General features: G+C 36.6%; 1 protein-coding gene across 1 annotated transcript in view; it reads right to left on the bottom strand.

The window, feature by feature from the left end:
* Positions 1–10167, bottom strand: part of Hinfp (Histone H4 transcription factor) — a 62593-nt gene extending 52426 nt beyond the window's left edge. Inside the window, exons 1-2 of the mRNA XM_083118502.1 lie at positions 10025–10167; positions 4808–5267 (exon numbers count right to left, since the gene is read on the bottom strand). Of these exons, the coding sequence (XP_082974628.1) occupies positions 4808–5252 (445 nt within the window). The 5' untranslated portion in view covers positions 5253–5267; positions 10025–10167. The remainder of the gene's footprint in view (positions 1–4807; positions 5268–10024) is intronic.
* Positions 10168–18869: the final 8702 nt, after the last annotated feature.

Raw genomic sequence — 18869 nt, 5'->3', positions numbered from 1 at the left:
AACTCATCCCGTTGTTTGAACCATTCGAATTTATATTTATTTCTTGTTACAAATTAATATTAATAATATGTAGATCGCACAACAATTTAGTAGTATGTAGCATAATTACGGAGTTTAAAGGAGACTATGGATGTCCAGAAGGGGCAAGGGGAGGAAGCCCTTCCTGGAAAATGAATGTCAACCATAAAAGAATATATTTCACACATATAATTTCATTTCAGTCACATCAAATTATGTTAATTATTGTAAGGGCGTTGCAGAAAAATGTTAACTTCAAATTGAATTTGTATCTTTTGAGGAGGCAACTTTATTATGGGGGAAATATACCTAGTTTACCCCCACCCCTGGAAAAATTACTATGCTTAATCAACCCCGGTGGAAAGAAATATTGCGGACATACATGAACAACACTTTTTGTAAACATAAGGTTTGCAACGCTGTTGTAAGCCTCTGGCCGGAAGGTTTACACACGTGGGTTTTGGCCCGCTCTTTTCCACCCAGAGAACGGGTCTTGCACCCAGATAGGGTAGGCACTGCTCATTCGCGGTCAGAAATTTGTAAGGCAAGATTCAGAAGGCTTACAGTTTTCCACAAGCAGAAGGCGGGAGATCCCACGTGCTGCCTGGCGCTGAAGTGTTGCAATCTAACAAACATGATCTCGAACACTGGTGTCGACCCGATTTGAACTTTGAAGTTGTTTACGAATTTTTGCCAGATAATTACATACATTTTACTAGAACTAATGAAGTGTAAGCCCGGCTTACATGGATGCTCCGCGCCTGCTCAATGCAAGATTTATGTCTCTATCGCTTTTTGTACAAAAACTATGCATGTTCAAAGTCTCGGTTGCATGAATTTTTGAACACCCAGTAGTTATTAATTTGTTTTTGTTGTATGTAAGTTTGTGTATGTGCCTACCCAACGCAAGTGATAAGACTTATCTTGTAATCAAGGGGAGACATATGGCACAATGATTTGGATTCCATTTTAAAACTGTATGACCAGTTCTCATTAGCCTATCAGAGTATAAAATGAACTTCAAACAAACTTTCACGTGTTTGGGTGATGTAATAAAAAAAAATTAAACAAATGTTAATATTAAACCATGAGATGTTTTAGAACAATTAAAAATTTTACTATTCATAATACATATGCAGAAGTACATGTTCATATGTCAGTGTGCTACTACAAGGGAGATTTAGAGCTTATTATCGTGAATACCGTTGTTGGAAAAATGGTCGGATTTTTGATTGAATGTTATATACATAAAATAATCAGCAGCCCTGATGGCATAAAGTAATGTGCAATCTTGAAATGTCCCCCCCCCCCACCCCACTCTATTTCAGTTTTAGAGCCACGCTGTACCAGAACAGTGTTTCTCAACCGCCACGCTGTGACCCGGTACCAGGCTACGAGAATTCATTAGATCCAATGATTGCCAACTATTTCAAACACAATTTTGTATGTGTCAAATTTCAAGGGTGCATATTAATGCATATAAACAAAATAGAAAGGGGTAAAATATTTGAGTAGAGCATCAACTTTATAACATTTATTTACCACCCTCTAGTCTCAACAGATTAGACCCACTACACAATGCATGCTCCGTGACTAGGTTTAGCAGTTGTATTCAAATTATACATAAATCACTTGAAAGACAGAATACATATATTTTATGATAACTACAAATGCAAAGGGTAAGATACTAGATATGATATCAGTGAGAGTACATTTGAAAAGAGAGTTAAAAGATGTAGCACAATTTTTTTCTTTCTTTTATTCTTGCTTCATATACAAATACAAATATTGAAAATTATATTAGTATACTATTCGATTCGGCCCAAGTTCCTTTTGTTTTATTGCAATTTCATCATGCTACGAATGCAATTTTAACATGGTTCGATTTCGATTTACTTCTGTTAACACATACTGTGGAGTTGTAGCGATTACTTAAGATTTTGTTCAATATATGCTTTCATTGTTAGGTTAGTGCAGGCCAGGTTTGGTTCTCTTAGCATTAAAATAAAGTCTCTAAATGCGGCTCCGGTGCCCACCCAGTGTCGAATGACATGGGTACCTGGGGGAAACCCTGGGGGGGTAAAGGCGGTCAGGGGCGTGATGCTGATCATATCACCCCCACTCACGACCGGATCAAGATAGTGTGGGGCGTTACCCCCACACCCCCTATAAGCCTTCATGGCGTCGTGCTAAGCACAAGGGAGCACTTTACCTGTTTTTTTTTTTTTTTAAATGCATTCTACTAAGGTTCCGATTTACTTCTACATTAATTCCCACTAGTCTACGATACTTACAGTCGCTTGTCAACGGAAAATACATTGTCCATGGAAAGCACGCATGCTTGATTAAGGTAATTTTTAAGTTGTTTTTTTTTTCAACATAAATAAGTTTTTTTTTCGAAATCCAGACAGTGGTCATTACTTTAAGGAAGGTTCAAAATTTGTGTAACAATGATTGCCAAAATTATACAATAATTAGTCTTCATGCTAAGAGAATTTTTAAAAAAAATCATAAAACAATCAGAACCGTTAGATATTTACAAAACTACTCTAAGTTATGTGGGTGTGTAGATATATATTTTATGAGCCTACAGGCTCATTACTTGGATAAAACCATTCAAAAAGCTGGCATTTTTGCTACTAGTGCTTTTGTCTAGCTATAAATTCCATGTTAGAAGTAGTATTTTAAATTTAGATATGTGTGTCCTTTTACAGTAGAAAGATAATTGAAAGCTATGGAACAAGAAAAATGCAGTCAAGTAATGTATTTTCATCAATTTGAAACACTTAGGTGAAAAAAGGCCAACCAAAAAAGCCTCGGGGGGGGGGGGGGAAGTGAGGGTTTTTTTTCCAAAAATGCCATTTCCCTCCTAAAAAAAACATTTTTTTTAATGAGCACTTCCAACTCTAATTAATAATAATAATCAAGTATCCAAGCAATTTCAGGAATTCTGTTAGATATTTATTTTATTTGAACATATTCAACATAATTTTAAGGACATAACTTCCAATTAATATTTATATCAAATGTATTTCATGCCTGTCTTTCAACTTGGCAGCAGGTGCGTCGTGTGATAATGTTCGCACGAGCACGTGAACGCTCATGTATGTCTTAAATTACGTACATATTAAATACACACACACATACGTATATTTAATCGAAAAAATACTATGTTTGATGTACGATTATATACACACAATTTACTCTGACACGACTTCTTTCACGTCTGATAACGTTTCTAGAAAGTTGGTAACACTGACTCGCACGATGTTCCGCAGAGGGCATTGAACACAATTGCTGTGCGTGTTGCATAGAGATGACAGCTAAGGGGCTGTTGGCCACTAAAATGTTCACTTCGCTGTGCTAACGCTGATGAAAGCGGCAATACTTTTTACATTCGGCACCAGAGTGCAGCATGTACAAAGTACAGGGCATGTCTAGGGGTACTCGAAAAGGTCTGTGCTACATAGTTGCAAACTTTAGCAAGAATTCACAAACCTGGATTTTAAGTGGGTGAGAGACAATTTCCCCTAGGTCCTTCTTATATTACTTCAAATATAGAGTGGTTTTGGGGGAAAATTATTGAAAAATGAATTGAACTGTTATTCTCACTTTTTCAATTGAAGATGAAATTACAAGGGAGAGGAGTAAATTTGCATTAAGTACGAAAACATTATTGTGAACACTCGTATGCGAACCGCATACTGCTTGGCACTCAATTTTAGGTGACCTTAAGCACTAGGCACCTCATTGATTGGAAAATATGACATCACATGAGATTTAAATTTTCTTCATCATGTTTCAGAGATCGAAAATAAAGGGAAAAGGATCAAAATAGGAAAAAATTACTGAAATATGTTGTTTTATGTAAAATATGTAAAAATATGTTACATAAAACTTATGCAAAATCATGTCAGTTATGTAATTCGTTGACATTTTCGTGTTCAAGGTATGTATCTAGAAAGGAATAGAATATGTAATTACATCTAGTGATCAGCCTTTAAAATACTTCCAGAATCACCTATTGGTTTGTAAACAACCGAACTCTTTTTCATAAATTTATTTTCTTGCTTTAGGTAATAGATGTATCTCATGTAATGGTGAATATGAGAATTTTGATTCTGAAATTGTGAAAAATCGTCACGTGATGGGAAAAAAAGGATTTCATTTTCCTGATCAGCATTCAAAATACGTTCAGAATCACTTACTGATTTTGAAACAACCAAAATTTCTTTTGCTGCTTTAGGTAATAGATGAAATGTAAAGTGAATATGAAAATTTTTGATTGTGAAAATGTGAAAAATCCTGATGTGAGAATAAATGGATGTCATTTCTGTGATCAGCATTCAAACTACTTCCAGAATCACCTATTGATTTCAAATCATCTGAATATTTTTTAAAAAAATGCAGGGCAGTGTAATTAAATGAAAAATGGATTATCAATATACAGACTATGTTTCTTGAATTCAAAAGGCATTTCATAAGTCATGTGTTCATTTTTGGACACATTTTCTCCACAACTGTGCTGACAAAGGAGTGCATGAAGCAAATATGAAAAAAGAGCACCATACAAAGTTTATTGTGCTATGGATCACCTTAAACTCACAGCAACATCATTATTATTGCAATATTTTTTGCTGATTATGTGCACAGTTTCTCATTTGCAACTTGGTATGCACATAAAACGTGTTTAGCATATCATTTTATCCATTTATAAGCAGTTTCAGGTAACGATCATGAACACATTGAAAAAATGTTATGTTCCTATTTAAACAGAGCCATTTCTTACCTTCATCATGAGCATTATGTCGAATATCCAAATTAGGAATGTGATCTCCCACATGTATTAGAAATATTTCTATGTTGCCGGTTGAAAAATCACATTCTTCCCATTCGCACTGTAGATCAAGCTTCTCACGGCTAAATCTCACTGGCTCGATCACACGGCCATGTTTATGGGGAATGAGCTCATCTCCGGAATCACACGAGGCATCTTCAAAAGAACTTTTGAAGGAGATTCTGTGCTGCATGACTGTAACCTTCTGATCATTTTCTTGCTGCACATCCCACATGTTTTTTCCAGCGTTTCCTGCTTGGTCCAACTTCCCAGATGATGTGCCTGCATTTGCATCATATGGGTCCGCAAGAAAATGTTCATCAATGTCTGTATCATCTACCATTTCCATATTTGTTATGTTGTTTAACACATTCCTCTTTCTTTTCAGAAGTGACATGCCTAATATAATGTTCTGAAAAATGAAGAAATGTTTTAGTCAACTTTATTGTATTGTAACACACTTTATACAGTAATGCGCACAGAGTTCTGAATGTGTAATCCAATATGTCAATATACGCATACACATTTTCTACATGAATTGAATTCTATGCATGTCTTTAGCACATACTGAACAGACTTAAAGTTTTTTGTACAAAACAATTTTTCCACCTCACATTTATAAGCTTACACTAGTAACATTGTCTTGCATTACTGGACCCCTCTCCGATTTTCTTCATATTTGGCATACTCACTAATTGAGGCCTCCTAATCACGAATGTGAAGTTAAAATTTGTCAGAAACGTCTAGAAATTGCAAAATAAGCTAAAATAAGGTGTTAGTTTTCAGAATGGAAACTGTCGATTTTCGCGAAATTTTTTGTTTCACAACCAAATATATTTATTCCTGATACTACCACGACACCAAATTTTAACTATGTTTGCCTAACCTAACCAAACTAACCTAACCACGTGCCAATGGTTCGTGGAGCTAGCGCCAATGGTTCGCAATTTCTACACGTCACCGACAATTTTTAACTTCAGATTCGTGATTAGGAGACCTCAATTAGTGAGTATGTCAAATATGAAGAAAATCGAAGAGGGGTCTGGTCATCTCAAGTCATACCCAGTTCTGCTCTAACATGCTAACAGTGTCACTATACATATATTTTCAGTACATTAGGTTTGATTGTAGGGTTGAGCCAATTCCGATACCTTCCGAGTTGCTAGAACCAAGGCCAAGAGCAACATTTGTCCTTTTCAAAAGTTCGTTCACCCTGCCATATGGCAGACTGGAAGAAGCTCCATAGATTTTATGAGAATTATTGCACAAAAACCCCCACCCTCCTGGGAAGCAGATGATTGACAAGTTCAAAGGCATGGGAAAAAGAAAAGTTGCACCCAAACTTCTGGAAGACATTAAACTACCTGGTGAAGGCTGTATGGAAATAAAATAAATCAACCATTTCTAATTCCTGCTCCCACACTCGTGGGTTAAGAAAGGTGGACGTTTTTAAAAACAGCATCACTACCATGCCGGGCTGTTTCCGAGCCAGATGATTGAGGAGTTGTTGGGAAAGATGGGTGAAGGTTGCTGTGGAATTTATTTTATCTACATTCAAGCAGGAAGGGAGGGTTCTGGATTCAACAATTTCTTCTTGTACTCTTCCTTTCTGAGTAAGTCTTTCATGTGACTGTTAGTATCGGCTGATACCACAGAGACTAATTTTTATTGCAAATGACAGAGATGGAGAGAACACAATAAAAAGGTGTTATTTTAATAACAGAATTTGCATATATTTTTACATCACTCCCTCTCCATGTTAACCAAAATGACAAGAATGAATAGTGTTGGCATCAAACTGAAGAAGAGACCAAGTCCACCATTTTTTTTTCTTTTGTAACTGCAACACGTTAAAAAGTCTTGCAACATTTGGAAAACCTCTTTCTTTGATTAAATGTCACAATACATTAAAATATTACAATGCTTCATGAGAATAATTTGGGAGTTATTTAATGTCATTAAAGGAATGTGATGTGATGAGTATGACTTGGTAACTATTATTATAAAATCGGGTATGACTTGAGATGACCAGACCCCTCTCCGATTTTCTTCATATTTGACATACTCACTAATTGGGGCCTCCTAATCACGAATCTGAAGTTAAAATTTGTCGGTCACGTCTAGAAATTGACGTTAGCCTCACGAACCATTGGTACTAGCCCCACGAACCATTGGCACATGGTTAGGTTAGGCAAACATAGTTAAAATTTCGTGTCGTGGTAGTATCAGGAATATATATATTTGGTTGTGAAACAAAAAGTTCGCGAAAATTGAGTGTTTCCATTCCGAAAACTAATGCCTTATTTTCGCTTATTTTGCAATTTCTAGACGTTTCCAACAAATTGTAACTTCAGTTATGTGATTAGGAGGCCTCAATTAGTGAGTATGCCAAATATGAAGAAAATCGGAGAGGGGTCCAGTCATCTCAATTCTTTCCTAAAATCGAATTTTACAAATATCGGTATCGGTAGGTATCAGTTCAAAGTGGTATCAGCTCTGACCTATTCGATTGCCTTAGTATTTTCACATTCACTTTGTTACGACCTTACTTATTTTGTAACTTTGCAATTCCGTGTTAAAAGAAAAATTGATATAGTGTTACCTCAAGTCCTTGTTAATGTCCGTGATACTACATGTTGTATGGCTCGGGTTGTGACGCAAATATGAACGCGCCAATCAAGGCGTTGATGAACTAATGTATTCACCTTTCTGTAACAATCTAATGAAGTCAGCTCGCTTAAGACAACGGGCATTTATTATGATGTAAATATAGATTTGCCAATCAAAGATTATCCATGTTTGATGAACTAACCTAATTGTAACTTAATAATAGCAGAACATTTAAATTTGTATATTTTCAAAATGTAAGATTTTATCAACCTTAAAGAAATAATTGTTAACTCAAATGAATACGTAAACTTTTTGTGTAAATTATTAATTGCTAAACTATGTATTTTTCAAATATTCTTCCATTGTAATTTGGAGTATTGTAATAAGAAATTACCTAAAGACAGGTGTTCGAGGCTGGAACTTTGGGTATAAATACGAAGCAGTTTGGTCCATAGAGAGGTCTGTTCTGGTGTCAGTCTAGGAAGAAGTGAATACGTGCAAGCCGCTCTTCTGTAAAACCTAGACTGGCCAAACAAGAACGGTCTAATCTAGGAAGAAGTGAATAGGTGTATGCCGCTCTTCTGTAAAACCTAGGTTAGCTGAATGGGATATAAGTTCCAATTTAGGAAGAAGTGAATAGGTGCAACCCGCTCTTCTGTAAAACCTAAATTGGCCATCTCGGGAGATAACTCCAAGTCTAGGAAGAAGTGAATAGGTGTATGCTGCTCTTCTGTAAAACCTAGGTTTGGGCCACCCTAGTTTGACCTTTCTAGTAAGTTTGAAATTATCTATTAACAATTGATCTCCAAGTTCCAGTTACGAGTTACCTAACCACTGGCTGTAAATACTCAAGCAGTAAATAAACTTTTCATTAAAACTTCACGACTTTGGTTGGATTTGTTCTGCACCTACCCTAAAGATAGGTTTCAGTGTAGACCCTTAGAGCCTCCATGCTCCCGACTATAGGAGTAAAGGCTGAGGAAAGTTACTAGGAATGTAACAACTTTCTGCTCCTGCATGTGTATGTGTTTTGCATGTGAATATGAACTCATTTTCAGTATTCGAAATGCTTTCCTCATTCTACTGTACAAATTGTAAAAAGCATTACACAACAAGCAAAATTACTTCTTAACTCTGAATTAAAATTGTTTTAATGTAAATTAAAATACTTCTATTGGTTAAACTAATTTTATTATTTAAACCTATTTATTGTATTATGTAATGGAGGTAAAAATCTGAAATTCCCCGGACACCTATAACTTCTTTGTTTTGTCAATTTTTGACATTTTGTACTTACCTATCTGCTTCGCAGAGGAACATTCTTTAATGTGTATTCACGTTTTCTTTTGATCAAAGTATTTGCAATTTTTTTTTTAAAAAAAAAAGTGTTTTTGTAACTGAAGAACGTACGTTTCCGCAAATGGTTTGTGGGGCTACGTGTCAATGGTTCGTGGGGCTATGCGAGAATGGTGTGTGGGGATACGCATATTTTTTTCGAAACCAATTTTTAACTATTGTAACCTATACGTGACCCTACCTAACCTAACCTGACCGGAAATGGTTCATGGGGCTATGCATCAATGGTTGAATTTCCGCTATGAAACATTCCCACATCACACAAAACACCTTCCAGATGTTAGACAATGCTACAGGAACTTATTACCATAAGTAGTTTCTTCTGTAAAAATGAAGAAATCTGTCCGGGGAATATCAGATTAATACCAGCCTTTTTTCAACATAAATAACTATTTTTCGAGTCCAAACAGTGCTCATTACTTTAAGGAAGGTTCAAATTTCGTGTGACAATGATATCCAAAATTCTACAGTAATTAATCTTTGTGCTAGGAGAAATCATAAAACAATCGGAACCGTTACCGAATTCAGTTCCAATGAAATGCATATTTATATTTGTTCTGCTATTTTGAATTTTCAATGTTCTAATTGGCAGAAGCAGTTTTCATTCGAACATATTTAAAAAAAAAAGGTAAAACTGCATATTCTCTTGAAAGATCAAGAATACAACAGAATCACTGGCAAATATTGTATCGTAGGGCTTGATAGCTTGGAATTCTGTATTTCCCACTTATTTCACTCATTAAAAAGTAAGGGAGTGATTGAATATATTTTCCTCAGATATTTTGCAAGGAGTGGTGCTATCATCAGCCTGTTACGGATTATTTACGTTGTCATATAACTTATGGGACTTGAACGCTTTTGATTTACTAACAACCATTACGCGCCAACGGGAAATGGCCCCCAATCGAATCACAGTGCTTGTAGAATCACAATACTAAGAACAATTTTGGCCATGGATGTTCCGCTCATATTTTCGCTTTCTACGGCAACTTGATCAATTTCAATAATTTTTTGGTGAAATTTGCTTTTCAACTTCTCAGTACTGTAGCACAGGAGTATACACTATGTCAAATCGCCAGATTCAAGTCATAATAATAATAATCTAAATGTAGTTACATAAGCACACTTGTCAATCAAATACACCAGAACAAGGGTTTTTTAATCTACTATGCGTAATTTATTTTGTAAATTACAATACCATACCTCTTTGGCATTTACGAAAGTTCTTTCCAGGAAAGAGAAACGCTCAAATCGCAGGACACTGGAGAATGGAGACTGGACGGGTTTCCCTTGTTTCACAACACTCTTGCTACGGTATGTTCTGACGTCTAATGAAGAATGCCTACCAGGTTAGGTTAGGTTTGGTTCCATTAGCATAAATACAATTAAAAATTATTATTTAGACTAAGAGAAGTAAACCTAGCTAGCCTAACCTAACAACGTAGGCATTTAGCCTAAAATTAAAAAGTTTTCTCTGTAACGTCAGAACACAATGTTGCTTCAGCGTTGTGCAATAAGTGAAACCCAAGACGGGACTGGAGTATTTACTTTAGTGGTCCTACGAACTGCCCTTGCCAGTGCAGTAAATAGTGGAAAATTTAGTGAAAAGAAGAATGAGGATTTGTTTCTTGGAGAATATTAAATATAACTAATTTAAATTTCGCTAATATTCAACGCATGTAATTAACCAACACACTATTCTTTTTCCGCTTTTCGGTTGTAACTGCAGTAGGAGACGTATCTTGTGACATTTTTACATTCTACTGTTGTTAACTATACAGCAAGATACGGGTTTTAGAATTATATACTCAGTTCCGGGACGAATGATATCTGCCAACATAGGGCCCGTTCCGAAAGTCGCACGAGTTTAACGCGTTAAACGAGTTATGGTAACTGGCCGTTCCATAAGTGCTTCCGTGCGTTTCGTGAGTTTCATTATGCTGTCCCAAAAGTCGCATTCCGTGCGTTTCGTGCAAGAACGAGATTCACCAAACGCACGGGCCAGGATGCTGGTTTGTTCCGTGAAAATCGTCTGCTCCTTGCATACAAAGCGCGTGCTGTTGGATTCAAACTGCACTAGTTCGGAAAATGTATTATAATTTTAACAGATAGCGATATGAAGCAACATGCACAAGATAAGTATGCCTTGACCGTTCTTAGAATGTGATTAAAATTAGTAACAGTGGCCATAATAGAGTTTATTTTTGCCATAAGGACATTCCTTCCGCTGACGCCATGCGGAAACTTTGCCTAAACAAAACGCTGCGCCTGCGCTTTCGCCTAGAGTGTCCCATAAGTCCGTAAAATAACTGGTTTCACCAGATTCACGAGCCCAGTTATTTTCGTTGAATGCGTTCGTTTCGTTAAGACTTTCGGAACGCACCCCTAGTCAATAACTACCATGGGCTTGGGGGAAGGGGGTTAAGGAATTTAGAGTTTTCTGCTCATCTCCACTTTCTTTCATTTCCTTGCATCTGTCCTTCTCTTCGTCTTGTTATTTTCGCAGCAAGTACTCTATGGTGTGCGCGAACTCGAAAAGTTTTTACGGCAATAGGAAGAAAATAACCGTTCCGATCCAGACTTTTCGGGATTCTGAAAAATTCCAAATGACCAGGTTAAAAAGTGGTTGATTCACGATGTTTTCTACACCATAAGCACAGACCCTATAAGTCACTTCAATATTTTTACAGTGTCGGAAAGTTTTGAACATTTTCCGACATTTAGTCGGGATATGGCGGATGTTCCCCCTAACCAGACCCAAAAATCCGGTCCCACCATTGAACTATATATATATATATGTTCAATGGGTCCCACACACCCATGGGTGTCCGGAAGGGGGGCAAGGGGGGCCACCGCCACCCCTGGAAAATGAATGTGTACCTAAAAATTATATATTTCACACATAATAATAATAATAAATTTTCTTTATTCAGCGGGCGAGGTTCAGCCAAGGGCTGCTCTGCCACCTAACCCTTGTCAATATGATAATACATATGAGATGATTATAAACTTATGGAGCAGTAAGCTAAACGTAAAAAAAAAAATAATAATAATAATAATAAAAATGAAGAAAGAAAAAAATACATAGGAATTAGTTGCATACAAAAAAAAAGTGTAACTAGAAATCCAAAAGACAATAGTAATAATAATACAATTCCTTATAGTGAGTGACTTGATACCTTCAGTATGTGCCCCTACTCTGCCATTGTTCCATTAACAGCAGATCTTTTATTTTACCTTTGAAATATAATGGGTTGTTTACACTAGCGATATTTGCAGGCAATGCATTCCATGCTTTGGGAGCCGAAAAGGAGAAAGATGATTTGTAGGCCGTGGTAGAGTGATGGGGTAAATCGAAGTTGTTCCGCTTAGGGGCAACATACTGATGGATTTCTGTAGTTCCGTTTCTAGGATCTTACAGATACGACGACGCATATATTAACAATAACAACTATTTATTACTGCCAAAACGGTAAGATACAAAATTGTACAAATTTCTATGACGTCTTCACCTCGAGACCGCCATTCTACGGGATACCCACAGACTATTCAATCCCGCGTAAAGTGAGCATAGTTGCCAGTCCGCAACAATTTCCCTACGGGAATGCATTTTCTCAAACAGGTACTGCGGTTTATCTTCTGTCAGTATGCGGCGTATAAAACAGAGATAGTGCAACTTCCTTCTGTTTGCCATGGTAAGAACCTGATTATTATTTAAGAATGGAAGAATATGACCGTATCTTTTTGCTTGAAAAATGTATCGGAAGCAGGCATTTTGCACCATTTGTATTTTTTTTACTGAGCTTTTGCGAGAGTTGAGGGCCGTAAACATTATCACAATAGTCGAACAATGGGTAGATTAATGCTTGAATGAGTCTTACCTTGCATTCCGCAGGGAGGAAGTCACGGAAACGATTGAGATTCCTAAGTGTTCCATAAGCTTTCCTACATCGCGTCTTTACATGTTCTGTTCAATCAAAAATTTCGTCAAAAATCAGACCAAGATTTTTAGCAGTGTTATTCCTGACAATGGGTAAATTGTTTATTTTGAGCTCGATCTTAATATTTTTAATTAACGACCTTGAATAATTAGAAGCAATGATTATGAAAGTGGATTTTTCTGGATTTATTTTAAGACCGTTAGATACACACCAGTTACTGACGATGTTCAAGTCAGAATTTAGTGACTGAAGCTTATCTTCCAACGAAGCGTAATGATCTGAGAAATATAACTGGGTATCGTCTGCGTAAAAAATGTGGAGTGAAGAATTTTATGACTTGCTGCAAATCTGCAGTGTAAAGGGTGAAGTGGAGGGGGCGTATTATATTATTATATTGTATTATATTCAGTATTTATCTTAACATTTAGAACGCAGAGAAGAAAATACAATAATAAGTGTAGTTAATTCAAACACGAAACGGGCCAAGTGAGGACAGTAATTGAAATAATTGAAAACATTTTGTGAATTCGTTTGAAGCAAATGCTGCGTTGACTCAGGCACATATCCAAAGGGGGACTCGAGCCCCCCCCCCCAAAGTTTTCTGTTTACACCTGATAAAATGGGTCTTTTTGGTTTCTTGTGTGTGTGAACTTAAATAATGTGACGAAAATTTAAGAAGAGAAATAATTATCGAGGCAAGGTAAATTTTTCTGTAATCCTGTAATTGATAATAGCACGTATCCAAGCTGGGGATAAGGTGGGTCGAGCCCACCCTCAGGAAATATTTCAGTTTACACTAGATAAAGTAGGTTTATGGCTTCTTGAATAATGTGACGATAATTTGAGGAGAGTAATAATTATCTAGGCAAGACAGAAAATTTTCTATAACCTTTTTATTAATAATAGCATGTATCCAAGATGGGGATCAGGGAGGTCGAGCCCCTCTCCAGGGAAATGTTTTAGTTTACACTTGATAAAATTAGGTTTTTGGCTTCTTGAATAATGTGACGATTGAGAGAAATAATTATCGAGGCAAGAGGGAGAATGTTCTACAACCCTGTTATTATCCAAGGTGGGAATCAGGGAGGGGTGTCGACCCCCCCCCCCACCGGGAAATCTTTCAGTTTACAATATATAAATTAGGTTTCTTGAAAAATACGACGATAATTTAAGGAGATAAATAATTATTGAGGCAAGATAGAGAATGTTTCATAACCATTTTATTGATAATAGCACGTATCCAAGTTGGAGATCAGGAGGTCGAGCTCCCGCATGAAATCTATCAGTTTACACTGGATAAATTAGTGTTTTGGCTTCAGGAATAATGTGACGATAATTTAAGGAGCGTAATTATCGAGGCAAGACGGAGAATGTTCTATAACCCTTTTGTTGACAATATTGCACGTAAACTTTTATTGGGCTTTCATTGTTGTTGTCGCAGCGAGCGCGATCATTGTGTAAAGATTAGTCATAATTTAGAAGCTGCACAACAAAGCCTGCCACGAATAGGACGATTCTTTGTATTATTTATTCTTTGGAAAGCGGAAAAGGAAACATTCTTAAATAAGAGGTGGAGTCGAACTACTGGTAACATTAACGAAAGGTTTTATCTGCGGAACATTCTAGAATATAATGAAGACATAAATAAATACCCGGCTTCAATTTCCCGGTTGATCAGTACAACAGAATCTGTTAGTAATTCGAAAATGAAGAGGACTAGTGACGCAATTTCCTGTAAACTACGGAAGTCTACTTCTAGTTCCAGTTCGTGTCCAAAGTTGAAGATATGGCCGACTAGGAGCCTCAGTGTAGTGCTAGAAAAAAAGTCGTTTTCACGTTCAGAAGACACAACGGCGCTTATGGAGAAACCGCACAGTGTTGCCAATACAGCGCTAGCTCATGATGACCTTCCTTCACAATGAAGGTGTTACATATTTTGTATATATAATGATAATTATATGTAATTATTAATATTAATATTATACTGTGAACGTTACAGTTACCATTTTTACAATGATCCATTGAGATCACTACACACGCGAGTGTAATGCACGAATATGACACTTCAGAAATCACTTAAAAAAGTAAAAATCACTGAGCGCTCACACAACTGAAAACACTTTTTCAAGAGAGGGAAAAAGTCTAAACAGACCAAAGCAGATCTCTCACTCAAGTAAGGGGAACCTGGCACATGGGTTAGATGATATTATTATTATTATTATTATTATTATTATTATTATTCAAGTTGCAACCCAAACAAACAAATGAGTTATGGGCCACGTGAACTGATAAGACGTGAATGACTCAAGCAAGGCATGTCATATTTCTATCTTGAAGCCCCATATTTTGTCACGTGTTGGAAAGCCTTTCAAAGGTTAATATGATGTCTATGAATTTATGTGTAAGTTGGAAACTGAAAGGTGATCTTCATTTCAGTATTAATGTCCACAGTAATGTAAACAAAAACAACGTGTATTTGCGACAGCACTAATGTTGCTCACAACAGCAGCATTGGAAATAATTGTCAATTATTAAATTTAAGTAATTTCAATTCTATTATAACAAACTGCATGAAGTTCATATTTTTACTGAATGGAAATAAAATAACAACTGGAAAACTTGGTGGTGATTAGCTGGAATGGTGCGGTGAGTCAGCTCAAGATGGCCAGACAACGTCTCCTTACTTCGCGCGCGGTTCGGGTTAAAAAGAAACTCCAAATGCATGGAAGTAATATTTCTGGGAACCTTTGAGTGGTTATAAAAAATAATTTCATTATTTTCTCCACAACTTTGTCGCTGGAAGTTTTTACTTGGAATTACAGAACAAGAAATGGCCAGCGACGACATTTTCTACTGCACGAATATAAAAAATCTCCACATACTTTATTTGAATATTTTTTAATGCAAATATGCTTTAAAGTATTGATAAATTCTGAGTACCACCATCACCTATGACAATTAAAAAACAGTGTCAATTTTTTTAATAATGAATGCTTCAATTTTACGGCATGTTTCAACGTTAGGAATGAAAACAATGTAAAAATTGTGTTTTCACAGAAAATTTGAGTTTTTAATTTATCTAAAATTATGTAAGCAAGTTACCAGTTTTTTGTGTTCACCATCGTATTCTCTACAAAATTTCCTGCAAAACTGCAGGTACCGATTTTACTTAAGCTAAATTTGTAAATCCAGAAATTTCACAACAGCGCGCTCGTATTTCCCATAAGAAAAGCATTGCCCATAAGAGCCCATTGTCTTCTGAACGTGAAAACGATTCTAGTTCGAGGCATGAGCCGAAGAGATCGAAGGTCTCTAAAGTGAACATTTCACGAGTACCGGATATTGGGGCGGTTTATTAAGACATAAATAAGTTGCACAGATCAACTGTAATTTTATTTGTGCCCGGGCCAAATTTCGTGTATGCAGTCCGAGACTTTCATGGGATAAAAAGGACTTTTATTTAAGCCAACTGGGTTTGACACACACTCAAACACTTAGCTACTACAAAGGGACAGACGAAAATTTTATGAATGTCAAGAAGAGAAAGCAGGAAGATGTTGCATATGTAGATATTTTAGCGGAATTTTCAGGCTCTGCCAGGAGCCGAACCAGGGTCTCTGGTATGTCGTGCCGTTGCTATACTGGCATACTCAGGATTTTCGAAGTGGGGGGGGGGGGTACGTATACTCTTTTCGGTAGTCAGTAGTATTGCCCACGAGACGAGACTTTGGCCTGTCTCGTCTCGTGGAGTCTCGTGGAAATGCTGTCTCGTCTCGAAAATATTCGTTTGTCTTATGACACTTGGTCAATCTCGTCTCGTCTCGAATTTTTAAAAGCTTGTCCCGTCTCGTCCCGTGGGCAACACTAGTAGTCAGTCCTCATTTTACCATCTTTCTCTGCTTTATACCTTCATTTTTTTTAGAAATACTTGGCCAAAGGAGGGTTATGACCCCCACCAACACTAACTCCCTTGGGCACGCCACTGGAGATAAATGAGTGAGCATTTTATCATATTGGAAGACGAAACATTAGATGTGTTGGGAACGGAAGGGTTTTCACTGTGCATTAATTGTTGCTCGATCCAGCTGTATTCGAGAAGATTTCCTTTGTTTCGTGCCGATATATGACAAAACTGCGGAAGCTGTGACGGACAATTTCGAACACTTGCGAGTGCTTAGGCCTGAATATGCACAATTTGGTGGGTTTCAGCTTTTATAAGAGCTGCAAACATGGGAAGACAAGACACATTAGTGGTGTTCAGGCTCGAATCAGGGAGAAATATTCGAAAACTTTGTGCGTCCAGTTCGCAGCCCACAGTTTTGTTACGACCTTACTTATTTTGTAACTTTGCAATGCCGTGTTAAAAGGAAAAATTTATATAGTTTTACCTCATGTCCTTGTTAATGTCCGTGATACTACATGTTGTATGGCTCGGGTTGTGACGCAAATATGAACGCGCCAATCAAGGCGTTGTTGAACTAATGTATTCCCCTTTCTGTAACAATCTAATGAAGTCAGCTCGCTTAAGACAACGGGCATTTATTATGATGTAAATATAGATTTGCCAATCAAAGATTATCAATGTTTGATGAACTAACCTATTTGTAATTAAATAATGGCGGAACATTTAAATTTGTATAATGAATGGAAGTGCATGAGGATTTTCATGGTGGTATCGTTTGGATTCTGTGTGAATAGCGTGTTGAATTGTTTGTTTTTCTAGTTTGAGATCTAATTAATTGAAGTTTGATTTGAGAATAATAGTTCTACAGTTACAAGATTAAATCTCTATATACATTTTACATTTGATATGTGAAAGAGAAAAGAGAAATAAAAACGCTTGTGATTTCCAAAGATGGCTAAGGATGTGAAGATTAATGAAGAAAATTTAATGCAAGCAATCCAGAGTGATATGAATGTGATTGTACCTGAACAGTTAGCGGAAATGGAAGTTAGTGATAAGACTTCTTTCAAAAGAGGTCGATCTAATGAAGAATACACGGAACCTGAAGTGGAGAAAAACCCAAAAAATCCGAAAGTAAGTGCAAGTACAAAGGTTGGTGTTGCTAAATATAGAAATGAGGCATATGATATGTCTTTATATTATGAGGGACATCAAGGCCCATATATCGTGTTGGTGGACAGTACATTACCTGGATCACAGAGCTTGAATACGGTAAAATTAGGTTATAATTTGTGTAAGGAGAAGGTTGATGTTGAATTCGTTAAACAAAGTGGTTTGAAGCAGGCAAAATTGACATTTCGCACAGCATATGATGCAAATAAATTTGCTAAAAATGAATTCATCAAGGAAAAATACCATTTAGAAGCCAGAATTCCTAAAGGTCTTTTAGTGAGAGAAGGATTAATATATGGTGTACCTACCGACATCCCAGTAGACGAGATAATCGAAGACATTAGAGCTGAAGTTCCAATAATAGATGTAATAAGGATGAAGAAAACTTTTTTCAATGGAGAGGGGGAAGTAAGGCAAGAACCTACTAAACTGATTAGTGTAACATTTCAATCTCAACAGTTACCAAAAGAAGTGAAGTTGTGGAGACAAATATTTGAAGTGAAGCCAAAAGTAAGATCTGTGATTTTATGCAAGAATGTTTCCGTTTCTCACACACACAAACACAGTGTAAATCCTCTCCCGTGTGTTATAGATGCGGTCAAGCGGAACATGGAATCTGCAATGCCAGTCCTAAATGTATTAATTGCAAGGGAAACCACTTATCTACCGATAAGTCTTGTGTAAGATGGGAGCAAGAGAGAGAAATACAAAGGCTGATTGCTTATAACAACATCTCCTATCAAGATGCAAGGAAACAAGTACTTTTTGGAATTGATCCACGAAATGAACAGCGAACATATGCGACCTCTGCTAAAGACTTTCCTAAATTGCTAGAGATAAGAAAGGAATCAATAAACAAGGAAAGCCCTTGCACATCAGAAAGTCCTACTACGATCAGATTAAATTCTGTTACAGATTGGGAAAATAGAAGAAATGACACATATCTGAGTAACCTATGTTGGAAGAAAGTGCCACCAGAATCTGACCGGTCTTATGAAAGTTTTAAAAAACAACACGGGGAAAATTTTAG

The sequence above is a fragment of the Lepisma saccharinum genome, chromosome 3, assembly GCF_977018435.1.
Source record: "Lepisma saccharinum chromosome 3, izLepSacc3.1, whole genome shotgun sequence".
In the NCBI taxonomy this organism is placed as follows: domain Eukaryota; kingdom Metazoa; phylum Arthropoda; class Insecta; order Zygentoma; family Lepismatidae; genus Lepisma; species Lepisma saccharinum.
The sequence above is the reverse complement of the archived record's forward strand: the minus strand, read 5'-3'. Positions and strand labels throughout refer to the sequence as shown.